We start from the raw sequence: 17,784 nt of genomic DNA, 5'->3' as shown, positions 1-17,784 counted from the left end.
TCTTCTCCCAGTGTGCGGGAGCTCCACCTTTCTTGACTGGAGATCCCTTCCAACGAGAAAATTATTGGCTGCCGAATAAATTCCGTCCTCATGGGGAGGATGATCCTGACTCCTTACTAAAGTTAAAAAAGAACGAGAGAAGAAAAAAAAATCTTTCATTGGAGATTACTCGGAGAGGTTGGTGATGTGGGGCTATCGTGAAGGAAGCCTCCGAGGATTGGCCGATTATACTACAGACGACCAAACGACCAAGCAATTTACCCGGTCTCTCTACAAACCAATTAAGATTGCATTGGATTTCTTAAAACTGTCAAGGGATAGTTATTGGGTTCTTGTTCAAAGGGTTGTTGGAGAGATCCCCTTGCTCTGGTTGATTATTGAGGTGGTTGGGAACTGTACACTGACACCTAGGATTGACATCAACTGCGTGAGGATCCTCCGACTGTATACACTATAGTACACTAAACTATAATAGATTTGGCGCAATTTCCCGTATAGCCTATTTATGACGTCGGGTGAATCATCACTGACAAGTCCTTGCTCAACACGATCCGATCGGGTTCCAGTAGGAAGTTCGTGCCGACATTGCGTCCAGTCGTTTACGGCATGGCTCCCCAAGACCCGGTCCCGAGATATCCCCAAATGCTGGTTTGCTCAGGGAGCCCGTACTACGGAATGGGTACCCTCAGAGCTGGTGCATGTAGTTCCCGATCAGCGCATGGGTTTCGAGGGTGTACCTGCGTCGGGAACCATGTTTGCATGAACGGACATTTCCTAGTACAGAGTACATCTCCATGTGGACTCCATCAGAGGCAGCAGCATTGATAACCCTGAGAAAAGAAAAAAAAAGTAACCGGAGGCTGGTAATGCACCCCGGGATATGCTGAAGCCTTGAGAAGTGTGGAGTGGCATATCACGCCGGTAAGGGCTAAGCCTAATTGGGATCTATTGCAGCAGCGATAACCCTCCGTTCTGACTACTGAGCTCGTACAGAGCAGTCCTCACGGATAGCAGAATGCGGAATTACCGAGAAGAACCAAGGAGTTATTAGGCAATTATTGAAGACGTTTTGAAACCCGTTTGTATCCGCTGATCATGTTGAAGCTTCGCCGATCGCACTCCACTGTCGCTTTGTTCCGCTTAGATATGATGCTTAGATATACCGTAAGTTAGTGCTTAGATATGGTTCGGGATTTTGCACCGCCATGTCCTAACTTGCGATCCTCTTGGTTCCCTATCCCCGAATTTTGTGTGGTCCAGCTCCGCTTCCAACAACAGGATGCCTATTGGGGTAATAGTAGAGCGTCGAGTCCACAACGGGGCCCGCCCTCACAACGTGGCAAAATCGCGGAGATACCAAATGCAGCTTTCTTATCGATAAACGAACGCGAGGCATCCGATTTTTTTTTGATCCCTTTGCACATCGTGGCTGGTGCTGCACGAAATAAGGAAGCTATGTCGGACCGTTTACGCTATTGGATCCTAGCGCGCTTTCCTGCGCCGAACATTGCCGTTCCGAGTGCAGGGTTCTTCATTGCATGTCGGACCCTGATGATCTCATGGCGATTCACACAGTGCCTTGCACAGATGTAGGTATGATCAACCCGGAAGGTTTTCTCTCGTGTTGACCCTACGCAACTGCACGACGCGCAGCGCATTCGGGTAATTAAGGTGATCTTCTCTGTACCTCATACCTCCACGTTGATAAACCGTGACACGCCGGTTTCCATCTCTCAGCCTATAGATACAGTACAGTAGCAGTGCAGTTTCTTGCGATTCTCTAAGCCTTTTTGATTCGGCTACGTCCGAACAACGGTAACAGCGCAGAGAAGCATGGACAGGAGGACGGAGTGATACCCGATCGGGATCCGTGGAGCACGGCAGCCAATCACCGACTCCAGACCCTTGCATCGTCAGGCCACCGAGTCACCTGAAAAATGCAAGGTGTGCTAAACTTAGCCCTGTGAACCTTTTTTTTCTATTCTTACTCCTTCCTCACGGTTTGTCAGATGATGAAAATTGGATGTGGATCTTGATCTCCCACTGTCCTATTCCAGTATGCACTGAGTGCTGTCGACCGTCCCGGACTTCTGGTCCCTGTCATCCGCACCGGCTTTTCGAGAGGATCGAATTGGCCGGTGACGACGGGAGATATTTGATCGGCCGATGGATGGGCCCCCCAAAGATCCGTGGTGGAGCCCTTAACCGGGAGAGCAGAGAAGGGTCTTCACCTCCACTGGTTTGGCGCGGGTAATCCAAGGGTCGGCGTTGGCGTAAGGGCGTCCCAGCCTTCGGAAGGGGTCGATCTGACAACACCATTGACGATGAGAGTCGTCGCTCCTGTCAGTGAAGGGGATCCAGCGAGTATCCCCATGACTAAGAGGGAAAAGAGTTGACTAAAAAAGAACGAAAAAAAGCAAAAAGAAAAACGCGAGAAAAAAAAACAGTAAAAAAAAAAAAAAAAAAAAAAGCAAAACCAAGCTGTACAGTACGGTGACGGGGTAGCTCCCTGATTGGCGGAGATATAGTAGCAGTGCAGCCTTTCGGAGGGCGTCCTCGTTATAGACACAATCCCTGATTGGATCCTTGACCGTTGCTTTTGTCCAGGGTTACAATATGTATCCCCCCTTTCAAGAGCGCTCTGACATGGACCATCATAAACACTTACTGTACACCCTTCACTTATAGTCCAAGGTTACTCTCTCTCTGGAAGATAGGACCCTAGTCTCCCCTAGTCTCCCCTGTACCGTCGTGATTTTCATCTCTCTTCAATGGTCGACCTGCTCCACTTTTTTTGATGCGGCGCAGGCCGCCAGATGGGATTAATGCCCCGAGTGTGCATTTTCACCACGTTCGCAGAATTCCCAGCTTCTCGTGGAGTCCGGACATCTCGGAAAGAGCAAAAGCCGTGCACCTTACAAATCCCCGTCACGTTGGGGGACTCGACAGTACGTACATGTATAATTGGAACCCCCCTCGTGTCACCGAAATAGCCCAGTTTCCGAAGTCAGTTGTGCATCCCCCGCCACGATTCCCAGAAAAGGGTATTTTTTGGGGTGATTTTAGGATTTTATGATTTTCCCATTTTACAAATTTACGATTTATGGATGATTTTTCATGATTAAAAAATGGGGAATTCTTTTCCTCCCAAAATAATCAGAAAATCAAATATCCAAAAAAGAAAAAAAAAAAGAAAAAGAAAATCCTAGTAATTCTCCACAGCTCGTGGCCTGAATACAGTTAGGTCGTAAATGATTGTACTCTGTCCTGCTAATAATAATCCATATAATCCTGAATCCTCGTTGCTTTTAACCCTTCTCGTCCCTCTTCCTTGCATCACACTTGATATCACCCCCCCCCCCCCCCCTCCCCTCTTTGATCTGTTATTTTACTATGACACTTTAGAGGTCCACATTCGCTCACCACGTTCGCTCTTACGCTCGCTTTTCTGCTGCTACGAGAACCACGTTCGCTACGTTTTATTGGAGGATATCAAAAAAACAAAACAAACCAAAACGACTATTTCGATATTTTAATACTTAATTATCTAAAGGGTACCTTGCGCCTGAACCCTTGATTTTCGGTCCATTTGCACACGATATCCCGATCTCAGCGGAGACTTTCTAGGGCAAGGAGGGCGAGATTGTTCCACCTGCTTTTGTCCCGACTTGCGCGTTTGCGCGTCTTGAGATCCAGTAGATCTTCCGTTTGCACGGTCTCCCCCGGTTCAACTGTCAACTGTCAACCGCCAACTGCCAACTGCCAACTGTCGACTGTCGACTGCCAACTGGAAGATCAACATCAAAAGTCCGTTGCAACGGCCAACTGGTAGAACAGTTGCCAATTCAAAACGCCCAGTCTCACTTGTCTCGGCTGAATACACCGGTCGTTCCAGTATCAAGCGGTCACGCAGCCCTCTGTTTGGAAGGGTTTTAGTCTTTCAGGCAGATCAGGATTATTGCTCCAGCTTAAGGTTAGTATCTCCACTTTCCCCCCCTTTGCCCACGGTCTCAGTGCTCCTGCCTTGCATACTTCCTCTTTGGGAGGATTTCCCTGGGTCCCTATTCCCGATCTCCTTGCAGCCCTGTCCCTCTGGCTCTGGACTATACCGGGAAATGACGAGCTTCAATGGCGAAGCCGTCGGATGGCTTCCCCGTCCCGCAATTCCGGTGTTTGTTGTTGACATGAATCTCTTCTTCACTAGTTTGATGACCCTCGGATCTTGCATATTATCCTGAAGGCGAACGTCAGAAATTGTGGTCTCAGTTCCAGAGCTTCTTTTCTTCTCTGATTCAGTGAGTGTCCAGGCCTATGCACCGATCCGCCTCAAAGCTCGTATACTGATTGCAGTTAGTCTGACGCCCAACTGGCTTTTTGATTTCTCTCTTCCCGAAACCTCAAAGCGAAACCTGTTCCTCGCAACCTCTTTGGCCCACCAATTGTCTTGCACGGTCTGAATTGGCGGTGGACTTTGAGATCTCGTCAACCTATCTGAGTCTATCTGGATCTTGTCTTCATGAAATTCGTGACCACTGCATCTGAGTCGATTCCTGCAGCAAGCCTTTTCTAGTCTCAGCCTTAGTTGATTGCTGGATGTTGATTCGAAGCCCTTTGTGATCCTTTTTTCTGAAACTGACAGTCGCTTCATCTTTTCACTTGTTCTGTCTCGGAGAGCAGTTCATTCTCGCGTGTGCTTTTGCAACCTACAATCGTTTGGAGAATAAATTCTCAGTCATTCGCTTCCGGAGGTTCTGTCTTGTTGCACTCGCTGCAACATCTTCAAGCTGGCTTACTCGGAGACACACGGAGTTTTGGTAAGCTGAACCCTTTGACTGGCTCTGGATGCCCGCATGTTTTATCTCTTTCCAATCCCAGCCCTGGATCCTGTTTGACTCCTCGCTCAACCCTTGTTGCGGTGCACAAGAGACCTCCCCAGCTGACCTGTTTCGCTCGCAGTTCGACCCAGATTTCCAAACGCCTCTGATACTAGGCGAGTCGTTGGATCTCTCGGATTCTGAAGAGTCACAGTTTGTCGGTGCGTTTTCAGACGGCCTGTGGGCCAAGTCTGAGCCCATTCTGTCCATGTCTGCTTTTCAAAAGCCCACCGCAGGCGCCATACTAGGTGAGATGAATTGAGTCATTGGGCCGCAATACCTGCTAAGACGACAACAGATTACGGTTCCACTCGATCTTTGCATGATGCCGCGTCTTACTCGGCTTACGGTCAATCGCCTTATGTGACCACCCCGTTCGTGCCTTCCCCCATGGCTGACCAAGCAAGCCAAATCTCGGATTGTGTTCCATACATGCCCAACAATGAGTACGCTAGCTCGTACGAAGAGGCCCAATCACCCATGTTGGGCGCTCGTCAGCGCCAGATCCCCGAGGTAGTGACCTACAGCCCGCAACGCGGAGCAGAGGGAGCGAGAGTCACAGTGCAGATTCAAACGCCATACGACTTGCACAATTCGACCTATGCCAACTTGTACTTGGTATTCGGCACCAAGAAGTGTGAATGTATCCCGACTTTCCACGGCTTCGAGGGCTCCGTCTTCCAATACCGACTCTCAGTCCATGCACCTGGATTTATGATCACTGGCTCCCCATCCCTCGCAGTTCCCCTGTCCGTCTCGATGGAGACACACGATGACTCTCCCGCCACTATCCTCCAGGTCGGCGTTTACACATACGAGCAGGCGGCCCAGTCACCACCTGTGGATTCCCGCAAGCGCAAGTTCTCCTACTCCGACGTCCCCGTTGTAAATACCAAGCGTCACAACGGAACCTCGATCAAAGTTGAGCAACAGCACGACGGCTACCACAGCCGTTCTGTGTCTGCATCCTACTCGCCTTACCTACAGCCTCTTCCCGCCATGTCTGGCTTTGTTGCTCCCTTCCACGCTGGATCCTCGCCTCAACTTGGCTCTGCTCAATACTCCTCCGTATCCGCCACTCCCCAACCTGGTTTGCGTGCTCCATCCCCTTTGACACCTGCCTGGAGCCCCAACTATCTTCCCTTGAGCAACGAAGGTCGCAACCCGGGAATGCCCATGCCGCAACAGAAGGGTCCACAGCGTGCCAATGGTACCCCGACTTTGATTCGCACCTCCACCATGCAGACGAGTACGATTTCGCAGAACCCTCAATTCAACCCCTATGCCATGTACCCTTCCAAGGCTGTTCTCAAGCTCAACGGTGATTTGGATAGCATGACCCAAGGTTGGTCGAAGGAGGAGCGCCACTGCCAACGTCGACTGGTTCAATTCACCCGCTCCCAGACTGGTAGCACCATTGTCGGAGATTTTAAGGCTGTTACTCCTGAAGATCGCGCCCCCAACAGCATTTGCATCAGCTGTATCTCTTGGGAGGGTAAGAGCGAGTGCTACGTCACCAGCGTCGATACCATCTACTTGCTCGAATCTTTAGTCGCCGTCCGTTTCACTGTTGAAGAAAAGAACCGCATTCGCCGCAACTTGGAGGGTTTCCGTCCTCTGACCGTCTCCAAGGCCAAGGCCGACAGCGAAGAATTCTTCAAGGTCATCATGGGCTTCCCAGCCCCCAAGCCCCGCAACATCGAGAAGGACGTCAAAGTCTTCCCATGGAAGATTCTCAGCTCAGCATTGAAGAAAATCATTGGGAAATACGTATGTCCTCCCTCTCTTTCAATCCAATTCACATACTAACCTGCACCTCCAGTCCGCAAGCTACTCCTCCACAGCCAGCGCACTCCCCAACCCAATGCCCAGCTACCCCAGCCACATGGGCTCCGACTCAGGCGCCGAGTCCCACGCGATCAACTCCCCCCAATCCATCTCCGACTCTGGCGCGCCAAACTCATACACCCCATCCTTGGCGCCCACCTACTCTCAGCCTGATCGAGCCACTGTCCACATGTCCTCAGCCCCCGATCCCCGGAACATGATTGCAGTGACGCAACCCTATTCCTCCGTCGGCGCATACGCATATCCCGCCATGTGTCATCCGCAGATGGCGCAAGGACTCCCAGCCCCTGCTCCCCGCCCGGCATGGGACATGCACGCCCTCAACACAAGCGCACCCCACACAGGTGCGCCGGCTAACGGGGCCTGCTACAGCTACATGGATCCGGTGTACAACATGCACGACACAACACATGGCCATTGATCGCGCGTGGCTGGCAGCACATCTCTGACTGCGTTCTGTTCTGCTTTTTTTTTCCGTTTCTTTTTCATACTTACCCCCTCTTGCTTGTTTTATTTTTTTTTGCAGATACGATTTTCCTTCCTGTCACTCCTTGTTACAAGCCCATATCGCGCGCGCGTTGCAGTCACCAGAAATTGACTCTGATCTCCCTACTTGGAAAGGTGGGAGGATTGGCTCTGTTTCCTGGTGTCTCTGTAGCCGCTCATCCGCTCATGATTTACGTCCCTCCTTACACACCTTTTTGATGCCTGAATGCCCCCACACCCACCATTGTTGCATCTTCGATTCTTGTTTTTGATCTACATCTAGATGGTGTCTTGTTCATTCCTTTCCTGGGTTCGCATATTCCTTGCTGGGCATTTCTGGCTTTCCCTCCTTTTTCGCGCTATTGCTATTTTTGATTTTGAGCTTGGAGGCTTTGCAAGCTTCCCTGCTGGGCTTTTGTACTACTACTACTACTATCTGGCATAGCACAGGCGCTGCTGTCTCTCCTTTTGCATTCGCAGGATTGAGTTTTTTGTTTGGTTGGAGAATTGGGAATAGACTTTTTGGGGACTGTGTTACTTTTTTCTGTCTGCTTCTTGGGAATATTTTGCACGGCTGCGTCCATTACATTTTGCTCCTGGTGCATTCGGATGATGAGGATTCCTTCCTTGGATTGGCATTGGATTGGTTGACACTCTGTTCGATGCCTTTTCTCTGCAGTCTGGTTTCCTCATCTAGGGTTTTACTTATGGTGGAAACTTAGGAGTTTGATTGATATTTACACTTTTTTTGTTCTATTGTTACTTGAGCTGAGGGCTGTTATTTACTCTTGCATCGTTCTGGCGTTTGTCGGGGCCATTGGGACGGTTGGACCGTTTCCCATGCTCCCCCTGTTTGTTATCTTACTCTTTTAATTTTGACCTGGTCGAAGTTCTAGTTGAATCGCAGTTGATTGGACTCTTGTCAATACGTTCTTGTTCTCTCCTTCGTATCGTTACCTTATTTCGGACGTCCGGCTCGTTCCCATATCTGGCCCACCACCTCCCACTTTGGCTTGTTGTGATTGGCCTGCTTGGGCCCCGGCGCTGTATGTCTGATGCTGGTCGATCTACACCTGTCCCTTGGCTCTGGGTTGAGGCGTTTATAGCCGTATGGTAGCGTATAGTAGTTTATTCGCCATGAGATAGATTTTCCTTCCACTGTATTTGTATAGCACTGACTGGGTAAAGACATGGTCCGGATTGCGTCCGCGGCTAATGATCCCAGTATACTTTCTTTCTGGTCTTTGTGTCTGTTGTATTTGCCATTAAGTTTAGGAGATAATATCGACCAGCCCCAGTTGAGATCAAAGCAAGATGTAGAGGAACAAGGCTGTGCACGTATTAAATCCTCATGGTGGTCCGTATATAGAAAGTGGAAGGGGGAGGAAGGAGCCGTGTCGCGAGTTGCCCAGTGCGTGCTGGGAGTAGCCTAGTGCATGTTGGGAGAAGCCTGGTCCGTGTATATATCGACTAGCCGCACTTAAGATCGAAACAAGATGAAGAGAAACAAGACTGTTCATATATTAAATCCTAATGGTGGTCCGTATATGGAAAGTGGAAGGAGGAAGGAGCCGTGCCGTGAGGAGTCCAGTGCGTGCATTTAAAAAGTTTCCTCCCTTCATCGACAACTCTTCTCCGCAAAAATTCGTACTTCCACGCACATCGTTCCACGCATTTCATCCCAACCCATCACGTGATCACGATACCCTAACCACAACCATGTCTCCCAAGAAAGGCTCCAAGATGAGCCCCAAGAACGGCCCCAAGAAGGGCGCCAAGAAGGCAGCCCGCCGATTCCGTGTCAAGAAGCTTCGTGCCAAGAAGCTCCTTGCCAGAAAGGCAGCTGCCAGAGTGAAGGCTGTTTCCGAGGATCTCCACATGCTGTGGACGGCCTACAAGATTGCATCTGAGGGTGCCCCGGTGAGCAGAGCTATCCTACACTACTCGAGATCCACTTCCTAATCAATTCATCTGTTTCATCTGATAGGCATCTGACAAGAACATTGCTGAGAGACTGGGGATTAGTGAGGGCGCTGCCAGCGATAAATGGTGGGCCCTTCGGTCCAAGGTCGCGCCTTTTGATGCCGAGTACCAGGCCGAGCGTATCCTCGCCGAAGGCAGGAAGGACAAGGAGATGACCGAGAAGCAGGAGGAGGAGGAGGCAGAGGAGGAAGATGAGGAGGAAGAGGAAATTGTTGAAGAGAACGAGGCAGACAACGAGGCAGACAACGAGGCAGACAACGATGCAGACGATGAGGCAGACGACCAGCCAGACCAGCCAGGCCAGGCATTCTCTCTACCTTGCAGATTTCGATACTATGGCACAGTTTGAAGCCCTCCTCGGCCGAGAAGTGACTGAGCAGTGATGTCTATATTGAACATAAATCATCTGCCAAGATCAGCACAAACTTGATACCCGAGGATCCCACTGCGTTTGTGGTTTACTCTAATGGGTCAGATTCTCCAATCTATCATATTGAAGTCTTCTTCTTTATTTGTCCCTTCCCCTGCCTAAACCAAAAGCTGTACCTGTAACGATCCTATAAGCTGTTTTTGAGTCATTGGACGATGACAAAAGCACTGCATACGGTCCGAAAACGACGACTCTGGAAATAATGGTGCAAGTCACTAATAGTGGTTGAATGTCCTATTCGGCACACGGGTTGTATTTCATGGCCTTGGTCCGTATTTCCCAGTCAACTCGTATGTTTCTGTAACATCCACATGGCTAGCCTTCTACTCACACTGTCCACTGGACAAAAAACCCTACTGCTGCTTGCTTGTATGACTCTAATCAATGTGAGACCAAAGAGCTTGCATAAGAAGGCCATTAGTGTGTTTCTTAATGAGAAGGTGGAGTGGAGTATCGTGTAATCTTGTAACAGGATAGTAATGTAAATTCAAAGCCCAGAGAGAACAATCTTCCATTGATATCTAATCGGGAACCAAATAATTCACTTTCTTCCACAGACCCAGCCTTGACGACAGTCAAACTTAGGGCGGCAGCGGTGATAGGCACCACACCGAGACTCATCAACCTCCCTATCATAGTCAGGAAAAACTCGAACCGAAGAGCAATTCGACGATGCATCATCATATGGAGAGACACGAGAGCCAGTATTAGAATGATAGTCCTTGTGACAGCAATCGCAGTGCCGAATCTCCGGGTCTGCGGGCGTGGGGTGCCTTTTGCAGGTGCATTTGGCCTGGAGTGGCTTAGTTCGAGGCTTTCCAGTCAAATGGTGCGTATGGGGTGGTGTTGGATACGGGCCCCGCGTAGCAGGGGGATCCTCCCAGCCGAAGACTCTGCGGCACGAGTAGCAGGATTGAAGAGGAGATATCGATGTCGGCTTGGGTATCTGCGGACGCATTACAGATGCAGGTGATACGTTTTGGGACTGACATTCCGGGCACACTGTGACGGGTGGGCTGATGGGTCTGTGGCAGGTGCATTGAGCTTTCTCTGGAGATGGCTCTCGTTGCTCCCGCCCGCGTTTCACGGATGATGTACAGCAGTATACTCCTCGGATAATCTCGTCCTCAGAGCCATGGCTTATGCTGGGGCTTGGGGGAGGTGTTGGTTCATGATGCTGATGTTGATTTTGATGTTGTTGCTGGTGCTGGTGCTGGCAATCGTAGCACATACATGGCGGTTTCACCGGGGGCGCAGGTGGAGACAGCGACCTGTTTGACAGACATTCTTTGTGGGAGCAACTGTGACCGCCAGCGCAGGGCACCCTTTTGATTTGCTCAACCCAATCAAGGTTTTTAACATAAGGCTTTCCCATCCAAAAGTTCGCATGTGGAATACCGCGTCTTGATCGCCCCATAGTGATGAAAGAGAAAGCTAGCTTGAACTTTGACTAGACAACGAAGAAAGACCTGTAAAGAATTAACAATCACATAGAAGAAAAACAGCTTAGTGAATTCGTCTTGGAGTAAAGACAAGGAGAAGGGAAAAGGCCGGAGCAGCCAGCGGTTTTATAAGGGCTAAATTGTATAGATGAGAGGTGAACGCCCATATCGATTGGGCCTGAAACCCCTGTGCGACTGAGTAACCAGTCAAAGCATTGTGATCGATATAGGAAGCAGAATTCCCCGATCAAACCAATGTAACCTGCCATTCCCACAAAGAACAAGGTGATCCAGCCTTACGGACAGGAACAGAGAATGGGATTCTTAACCCAACCAGCATTGAGCCCGAGTCTCACACAAGACTAGGAGGGGTTACCCCATAGTAGAGAGTCAAAAGGAAGATCCATCTGCATCAGAAGCTTTGTTACAAGTTGAAAGAGGTCAGAAAGCAGGTGAACTCCCAATCAGAGAGAGGACGTGGTGCTAAGTTTGATACACGTCTATCCCAGTGTTGCCACGACGCTGTTTGCGTCAAGCCACCTACTGCATACTTCCCATAGATTTGGGCTGGCAGAACAACCAGAGCTCAAGCTTGGACTCACCCTGGGTTTCACCCTTCTCTCTCAGGCTCTTTCATTCAGATCAAATCCAGTGGTTTGCCCTCTAGTGTGCAGCAATTGTAGACGGGACTTATGCCACCGTGGACAAACACAATGTTTTGTGTGTATCGAATACCTGGCTCCAGTAAGGGTAACGGTGGTTCTGCCAATACATGGTAATGAACCAAACCTCCAGCAAATCACGCGCCCCCAGTCCACCCCTTACGCTGTATTTACCCCCAGCACGCCTAATGCCACGCACACCGCTTAATCATTTTTGCTCCAAACTTCCCAAAATCGAAACTCGATCTCTCTCTTCACCTTGAATCTGGCCGTTTTCTGCATTCCCTCAGCTCTTCTCTATCTCATTTGATTAGCTTCTAGCTGTCATTCCCCCAACCTCAATCTTCACTCCTTTGTGTCTTGCGACTCTGTCCGTTCGCATCACACATTCTCGAAACCCGCCACAAGTCTCGCGACAAACTATCTCATCGGTTATTTCGTGGGGGATCAACATCCGACCACAATACCTTATCCATAATGCCTACACCACTTCCATCGAGTTTCGCTTCGGCCGCCGCCGGCAACACCCAGGATCCCAATCGGAGAGGGGATGGGACTAGCGGAGAATGGTATGCAAACATTGCCCTGTCTTCCCCCCCCATATTGCTGGTGGTTCTAATACACTTGCATTGTTGCTGTTGCTGGATCATGCCATTCAATGGCTGAAGCTTCATATTGGAATGCTAACCCGTGTCCAGGTCTCGAAACCGCATGAACGGAGCTACGCAGACCTTCCGCCGTCCTTCTGTCGCTACCAACACTTCCCACCAACGGGACAGTAGCCAGCCTGCATCTGCATCGACACCTACGGCCGGCGGAGCGTACATCCCCCCACACATGAGCTCAAACATCTCTAGCATTGCACGAAATGGGGACTCTCGGTATTCCAAGGATCAGCTTCTAGAGCTGTATAAATCGCAACGGGAGTTGGGATCCTTGAACAAGAACGTGGAGGAATACTTTGTGGCCGACTGGGATCCCCACACAGTGTCAGCTTCTGTAAATGGCGCGTGGGGGAAGCGGGATGACCACAAACCCAACTCCGCGGGGCCTGAAGTGTGCTGGGATCATGGTGGCCAGGTGGAACCTCTCGGACTTGCTACTATGTCGGATAGTGAGAAGGAGGTTTGATGACCCCCTCCGAGGTTGCTGTGAGTGATTATACTGACACCGAATAGCTATTCGCCGCCTCGGTCAATTCCCCTCTGAAGCCCCCACCTACGAACGCCCAGAAGGAAAATGTTGTCCCCGGAACTAGTCGCAAGGGTTCCGTTTCCTATCCCCAAGGCCATATCAATAACTACAATACCGCCTCTCCTACTGCTGGCCGCCCGGGTCCTCGACGCCGGGAGACTAGCGAATCGATCGGGAATCCAATGTCTCCTACCGGTTCCAATTCCCGTTTCTTCCGCGATGAAGCCAATACATCTACCCCTCCCCCGGCTTTGTTGCGTCGCAAGACCGATTTCCGAGAACCTACCGGAAACGAGAAACCGAAGGAAACTCGAGAAGACCCATCTTCTCCCTTCGGTACCCTGAAGCGTAGCTCGACCAATCCCCTGAATACAGGAGTGAGTGGACCGAGCTCCCCTTGGGGCTCGGCCTCCCAAAGCGCCAATTTCTCCCCCATGGGAGCCTTTGGAGCATTCTCACTTGGCTCGAATGCAAACACCCCCACGACCGAGAAGAAACCAGGATACGGAAGTCTTCGTGGTGAAAGTCGCTTCAAGGGCTTGCTGTCGAAGGATAGCTCTGAAGACATGGCTGGATCTGCTAGGGAAAAGCCTATGGGCAATCTCGAACGCCTTGCTGAAAATGACAGTGATGGTCGCTCGCAGTCACCTTGGGGCGATGCCGTCAAGACCCGTGTCAACCGCAGCGAGACCAATCCATTCGACGAGCCTCGCAGTGGAAGCGCAGCTCTTGGTGGATCACAGGATGTCGAGGGACCACCCCAATCTGATCTTGGGTTCGGCGCGTTCGGCATGACGTCCAGTATTCCGGGATTCCGGGAGTTGATGCAGAGCCAGGAAAACTCTCGCAACCCCACTCCTAGCCTGCTCCAAGGCCACGAACCGACCAGTCCGACCAACACCAATCCTTACCAAAGCCCGCATGGTGATCGCCACGGTGATCGCGTGGACACCGAGGACGTCGACACTGATGGATCGGATATCCAGCAGGCCCAACATCCTGGGCTGAGCGGCCTTCGCGACCCATCTAACCCCTTCGGATCGATGAGACGCGTAGGTTCCGGAATGGATCTACCCACCATAGACCGCAGCCAAAACTCCAGCGTCAATGCTAACCGTACTTTCTCTGGACTTGGTGGACTTGGTGGACTGTCTGGTCTGGGCGGAGCTTCGACCTGGTCGTCTGGCGCTGCTGTTGGCACCCCGACTCGTGAGCGTTCTGCCTTCGTAGGTGGCTTCGGCGATCCTATCTTTGGTTCCATGGGAGATCTTCAGTCCCCAAGCTTGAGTACTCTCGGTGGAGGCGGTCTTTTCAGCCCGCATGCTGGAATCTCTGGCACTGGAAGCATTGGACGGTCCAGCAAACTGGGTGCGTTGTTCTCTTCTATGCAAGACGAAAGCCGCCCAGAGTCTGTTGGTTTGGAAGGATCGATCGACCAAGGTGAAAAGGCAGGGCAGCTAACAGGCTCGACACCTGCTTCGCAAACCCCTGTCTCAGCTGTTGGCTCAATCCCCAACATGGCCGGTCACGATTCCACTCAACCTCCTGGAACTATTCCTGCTTCCCAGCAACGGACCATGGTCATGCCGGACAGAATGCGCTGGATCTACCGTGATCCTCAGGGTAATATCCAGGGTCCCTGGACTGGACTTGAGATGCATGATTGGTTCAAGGCTGGATTCTTCAGTCCCGATCTTCAAATCAAGAAGCTTGAGGATACCGAGTTCGAGCCTTTGGCTCAGCTCGTCCGTCGCATTGGGAACTCACGCGAGCCATTCCTCGTCCCTCAGATTGGCCTTCCCCACGGACCTGAGCCCACTGTTGCCCAGTGGACCAACACCACCGCTGGTTCTGCCCAGCCTCCCTTCCCTGGCAGTTTCCCCAGCTTCGGCACTACCTTGACTGCCGAACAGCAGAATGCTCTTGAGCGCCGCAAGCAAGAGGAGCAATACCTCATGGCTCGCCAGAAGGAGCACCTCGCTCAACAGCAGGCTATTATGAAGCAGATGGCACCCCCAGGCGCCCCTTCTTCCTCTATGCAACCCCCACTGCAGCATCAGTCTAGCGCACACAGCCTGCACAGCCAGCCAAGCTTCGGAAGCATCACCTCTCCAGTTGGTTACCAGCCATCCCCTATCCAAGCTCCCATGCAGCAGTCCTCTCAGGGCGTCCCTGGATTCTTTGATGGCGCGCCCATCAGACAGGGTGGTTTACCCGGATCTGGCATGCTCGGTACAGACCTTATCGGTGGCCAGGATCAGCTCCCTGCTCTGCTTGATCGTCTGAACGTGGGTCGCCAGGATCCATTTGCCTTTGGCAGTGCTGGTTCCTTCCGTCAGCCTGACAACTTCCTCCACTCTCAGCAAGTTTCTTCTATGCTCCAGGATCGCGCTCAGCTCCAGCAAGAACAGGAGGACTTCGACAAGGCCAATGAGGATGATCCTTTCGACCAGCAAGCTCGCGAGGAGAGACTTCGTCAGTTCCATGCCCTTCGCGCCCAGGAAGGGGAGCTGGGTATGCGCACTGCCGATGGCTTGCCCACTCACCCCGCCGCTTCTTCCCAGCAGCTTGAGTCTGATATTGGCGCCGAGATGGAAGAGGCCGCCAAGCAGCTGTCTGACTCTGTCACTGGCGCAGAGCCTCTCACTCTTTCCCAGCAGGTCCAGAAGGCTGCTTCCGCCCAGCGCCAGCAGCAGGAACAGGAGCAAAGCCACGCTCCTACTGAGTCAGTCTGGGGCAAGGTTGACAGTGCTATGCCCCAGCCCTTCCCTCCCCCGCCATCTGCCTCTCCGCTTCCCGCACCAACCGCCCAGCGCAACCGTCAGAACGTCGCCGAGTCTCTGGCTACTGGCTCTCGTTCGCAGACCCAGACTCCTGTTGATGCCGCTCCTACCTCAGTCGCACCATGGGCTAAGGAAGCCAACGACCTGCCCAAGGGCCCCTCGCTCAAGGAAATCCAGGAAGCTGAGGCTCGCACTGCTGCCCAGCGTGAGGAAGTTGCTGCCGCCGCTCGTCGTGCTCAGTTCCTCGCCGAGCAAGAGCGCCTGAGCCAACAGCAGGCCCAGGCTGCTCCTGGTCTTCCCTCTTCCGCTAACTGGGCTAGCGCTGGATCCCCTGCCACTCCTGCCTCGACCGGTTCCCCATGGGCTAGCAAGACTGTGCCCGCACCTACCGGAACCACGGCCAAGAAGACCCTCGCTCAGATTCAAAAGGAGGAAGAGGCCCGCAAGAATCGTGCAGCTGCAGCTGCCGCTGCCGCCATGGCTGCGACTCCCAGTCCTCCAGCTCCTCTCTCTGCTGGTAAGCGTTACGCTGATCTTGCTAGCAAGGGCCCTGCTTCTGCCGCTCCCGCCGCTCCAGCTCCTTCTGGCGCTTGGACCACTGTCGGCGCCAGTGGCAAGGTCAAGGGTGCTCCTTCTGCCCCTCTAGGACCTCGCTCTGCCAGCGGATCTGTCCCAATTTCGCCTGTCATTGCCAAGCCCCGCCCTACTACCGTTGCTCGCACTGTGACTGTTGGCAGCGTTCCCCAATCCAACCCCAACCAGGCCATTGAAGAGTTCACCAAGTGGGCCACTCTCGCTCTGGGCAAGGGTCTTAACAGCAACATCAATGGTATGTCTATGCAGACCCTCTTTACTCCGATATGTCTTCACTGTATACTAACATGTCTTCTTTAGTCGACGACTTTGTCCAGCAACTCCTCTTCCTCCCCGCCGAGGCCGAGATCATCTCCGACTCGGTCTACGCCAACTCACAGACCCTCGATGGCCGTCGCTTCTCCGAGGAATTCATCCGCCGTCGCAAGCTCGCCGACAAGGGTATTGTCGAGTCCGTCTCCCCCGGTGCTTTCGGTGAACAGAAAGCCGGTGGTGGCTGGAGCGAAGTTGCAAAGAAGGGCTCGGCTGCCACTGTTGCTACTGCTTCTCAGCGCGAGGAAGAGAGCGCTAGCGCCGCTTTCAAGGTTGTCGCTCCCCGCAAGAAGGGTAAGCGGTAATGGTGTGCAGTCTCTGTAGTTTAGCCTCTTTGCATTGCATCATTTTCTCTTGGTGGTTCTTTAGTCAGCTATCGATCTATTCTTTCCATTTGGTCGAAAATATGCGCGCTTACGTGCCTGCCTCTACGCGTCTGTATCAATAGCATCTCACACTTGTGTTGTATTCAATTGTCTACCCGAAGCTTTCTCAGAAAGAGGTTTCCACTATCATTAGATCTGTAGTGGTTGCAAGTAAGCCAACCGACCAACCTTGGAAGTTCGTTAGATTTCTCAATTAGTAACTCTCAGTATCAAATTTCTTACATCTAAATTCCACCATACCCTTTGGGCAATTAAATGTGTCATCATTTCCCACAACAGGAGCATTCCCTGTATAGACAGAACCTTCAAAGTTCACTGTTTAGACTGGCTTGAAACAACTCGATAGTTGTAAAAGAAAAGGGGGGCAAGGGGATATCTATCAGCAGCCCTGATGTTGACTTACTAACTTCCAATGTATTGAATTCTCATTCCTTCCATCCTATTGTTTGCTGCCAAGCTTCAACTCAGTATTATCACACCAACAAACATCAAGCATTGTGTCATGTGTCTCACTAAACAAGGAAGCTGCATATGCTGTGCTCATTTCTGGAATAACGCCGGCTACATTGGGCAATACATGTTGATTTGCTTCTAGGGAGAAATTGGGAATGAGGTATGTCCAGGACGAAGATTATCTAGATAATGTTGGATTGACTTAGGCCTCGTGATAGATAACAGAAGAATATCGTCAGGCTATGTGAATTTGGTCCAAATGGCGATATACTACTTCTTTTGCCTTTACTGTGTTCTTTTGTCATGGGGAAAGTAATTTGCAAGGGTCGAAGGAATT

At 51.5% G+C, this 17,784-nt stretch overlaps 3 protein-coding genes across 3 annotated transcripts; all 3 read left to right on the top strand.

The window, feature by feature from the left end:
• Positions 1-4,842: 4,842 nt before the first annotated feature.
• On the top strand, positions 4,843-7,143 carry medA (transcriptional regulator medA; the record flags this gene model as incomplete). Its single annotated transcript, XM_057123583.1, has 3 exons — positions 4,843-5,122; positions 5,173-6,644; positions 6,697-7,143. 3 exons carry the CDS (start codon positions 4,843-4,845, stop codon positions 7,141-7,143), a joined length of 2,199 nt encoding a protein of 732 aa, XP_056989316.1.
• A 1,784-nt stretch (positions 7,144-8,927) lies between these two features.
• Positions 8,928-9,540, top strand: N7511_001157 (uncharacterized protein; the record flags this gene model as incomplete). The annotated part of the gene is made up of 2 exons (XM_057123582.1): positions 8,928-9,128; positions 9,196-9,540. 2 exons carry the CDS (start codon positions 8,928-8,930, stop codon positions 9,538-9,540), a joined length of 546 nt encoding a protein of 181 aa, XP_056989315.1.
• A 2,662-nt stretch (positions 9,541-12,202) lies between these two features.
• Positions 12,203-16,913, top strand: N7511_001156 (GYF domain-containing protein; the record flags this gene model as incomplete). The annotated part of the gene is made up of 4 exons (XM_057123581.1): positions 12,203-12,294; positions 12,424-12,850; positions 12,904-16,531; positions 16,597-16,913. The coding sequence occupies 4 exons, from the start codon at positions 12,203-12,205 to the stop codon at positions 16,911-16,913; spliced, it is 4,464 nt and encodes a 1,487-aa protein (XP_056989314.1).
• Between the last annotated feature and the right edge of the window lie 871 nt (positions 16,914-17,784).

This window comes from Penicillium nucicola, assembly GCF_028828085.1.
Source record: "Penicillium nucicola strain IBT 29836 chromosome Unknown utg000001l, whole genome shotgun sequence".
Taxonomy (NCBI): domain Eukaryota; kingdom Fungi; phylum Ascomycota; class Eurotiomycetes; order Eurotiales; family Aspergillaceae; genus Penicillium; species Penicillium nucicola.
Note: the sequence above shows the minus strand (reverse complement) of the source record. Positions and strands in the feature narration are given on the sequence as shown.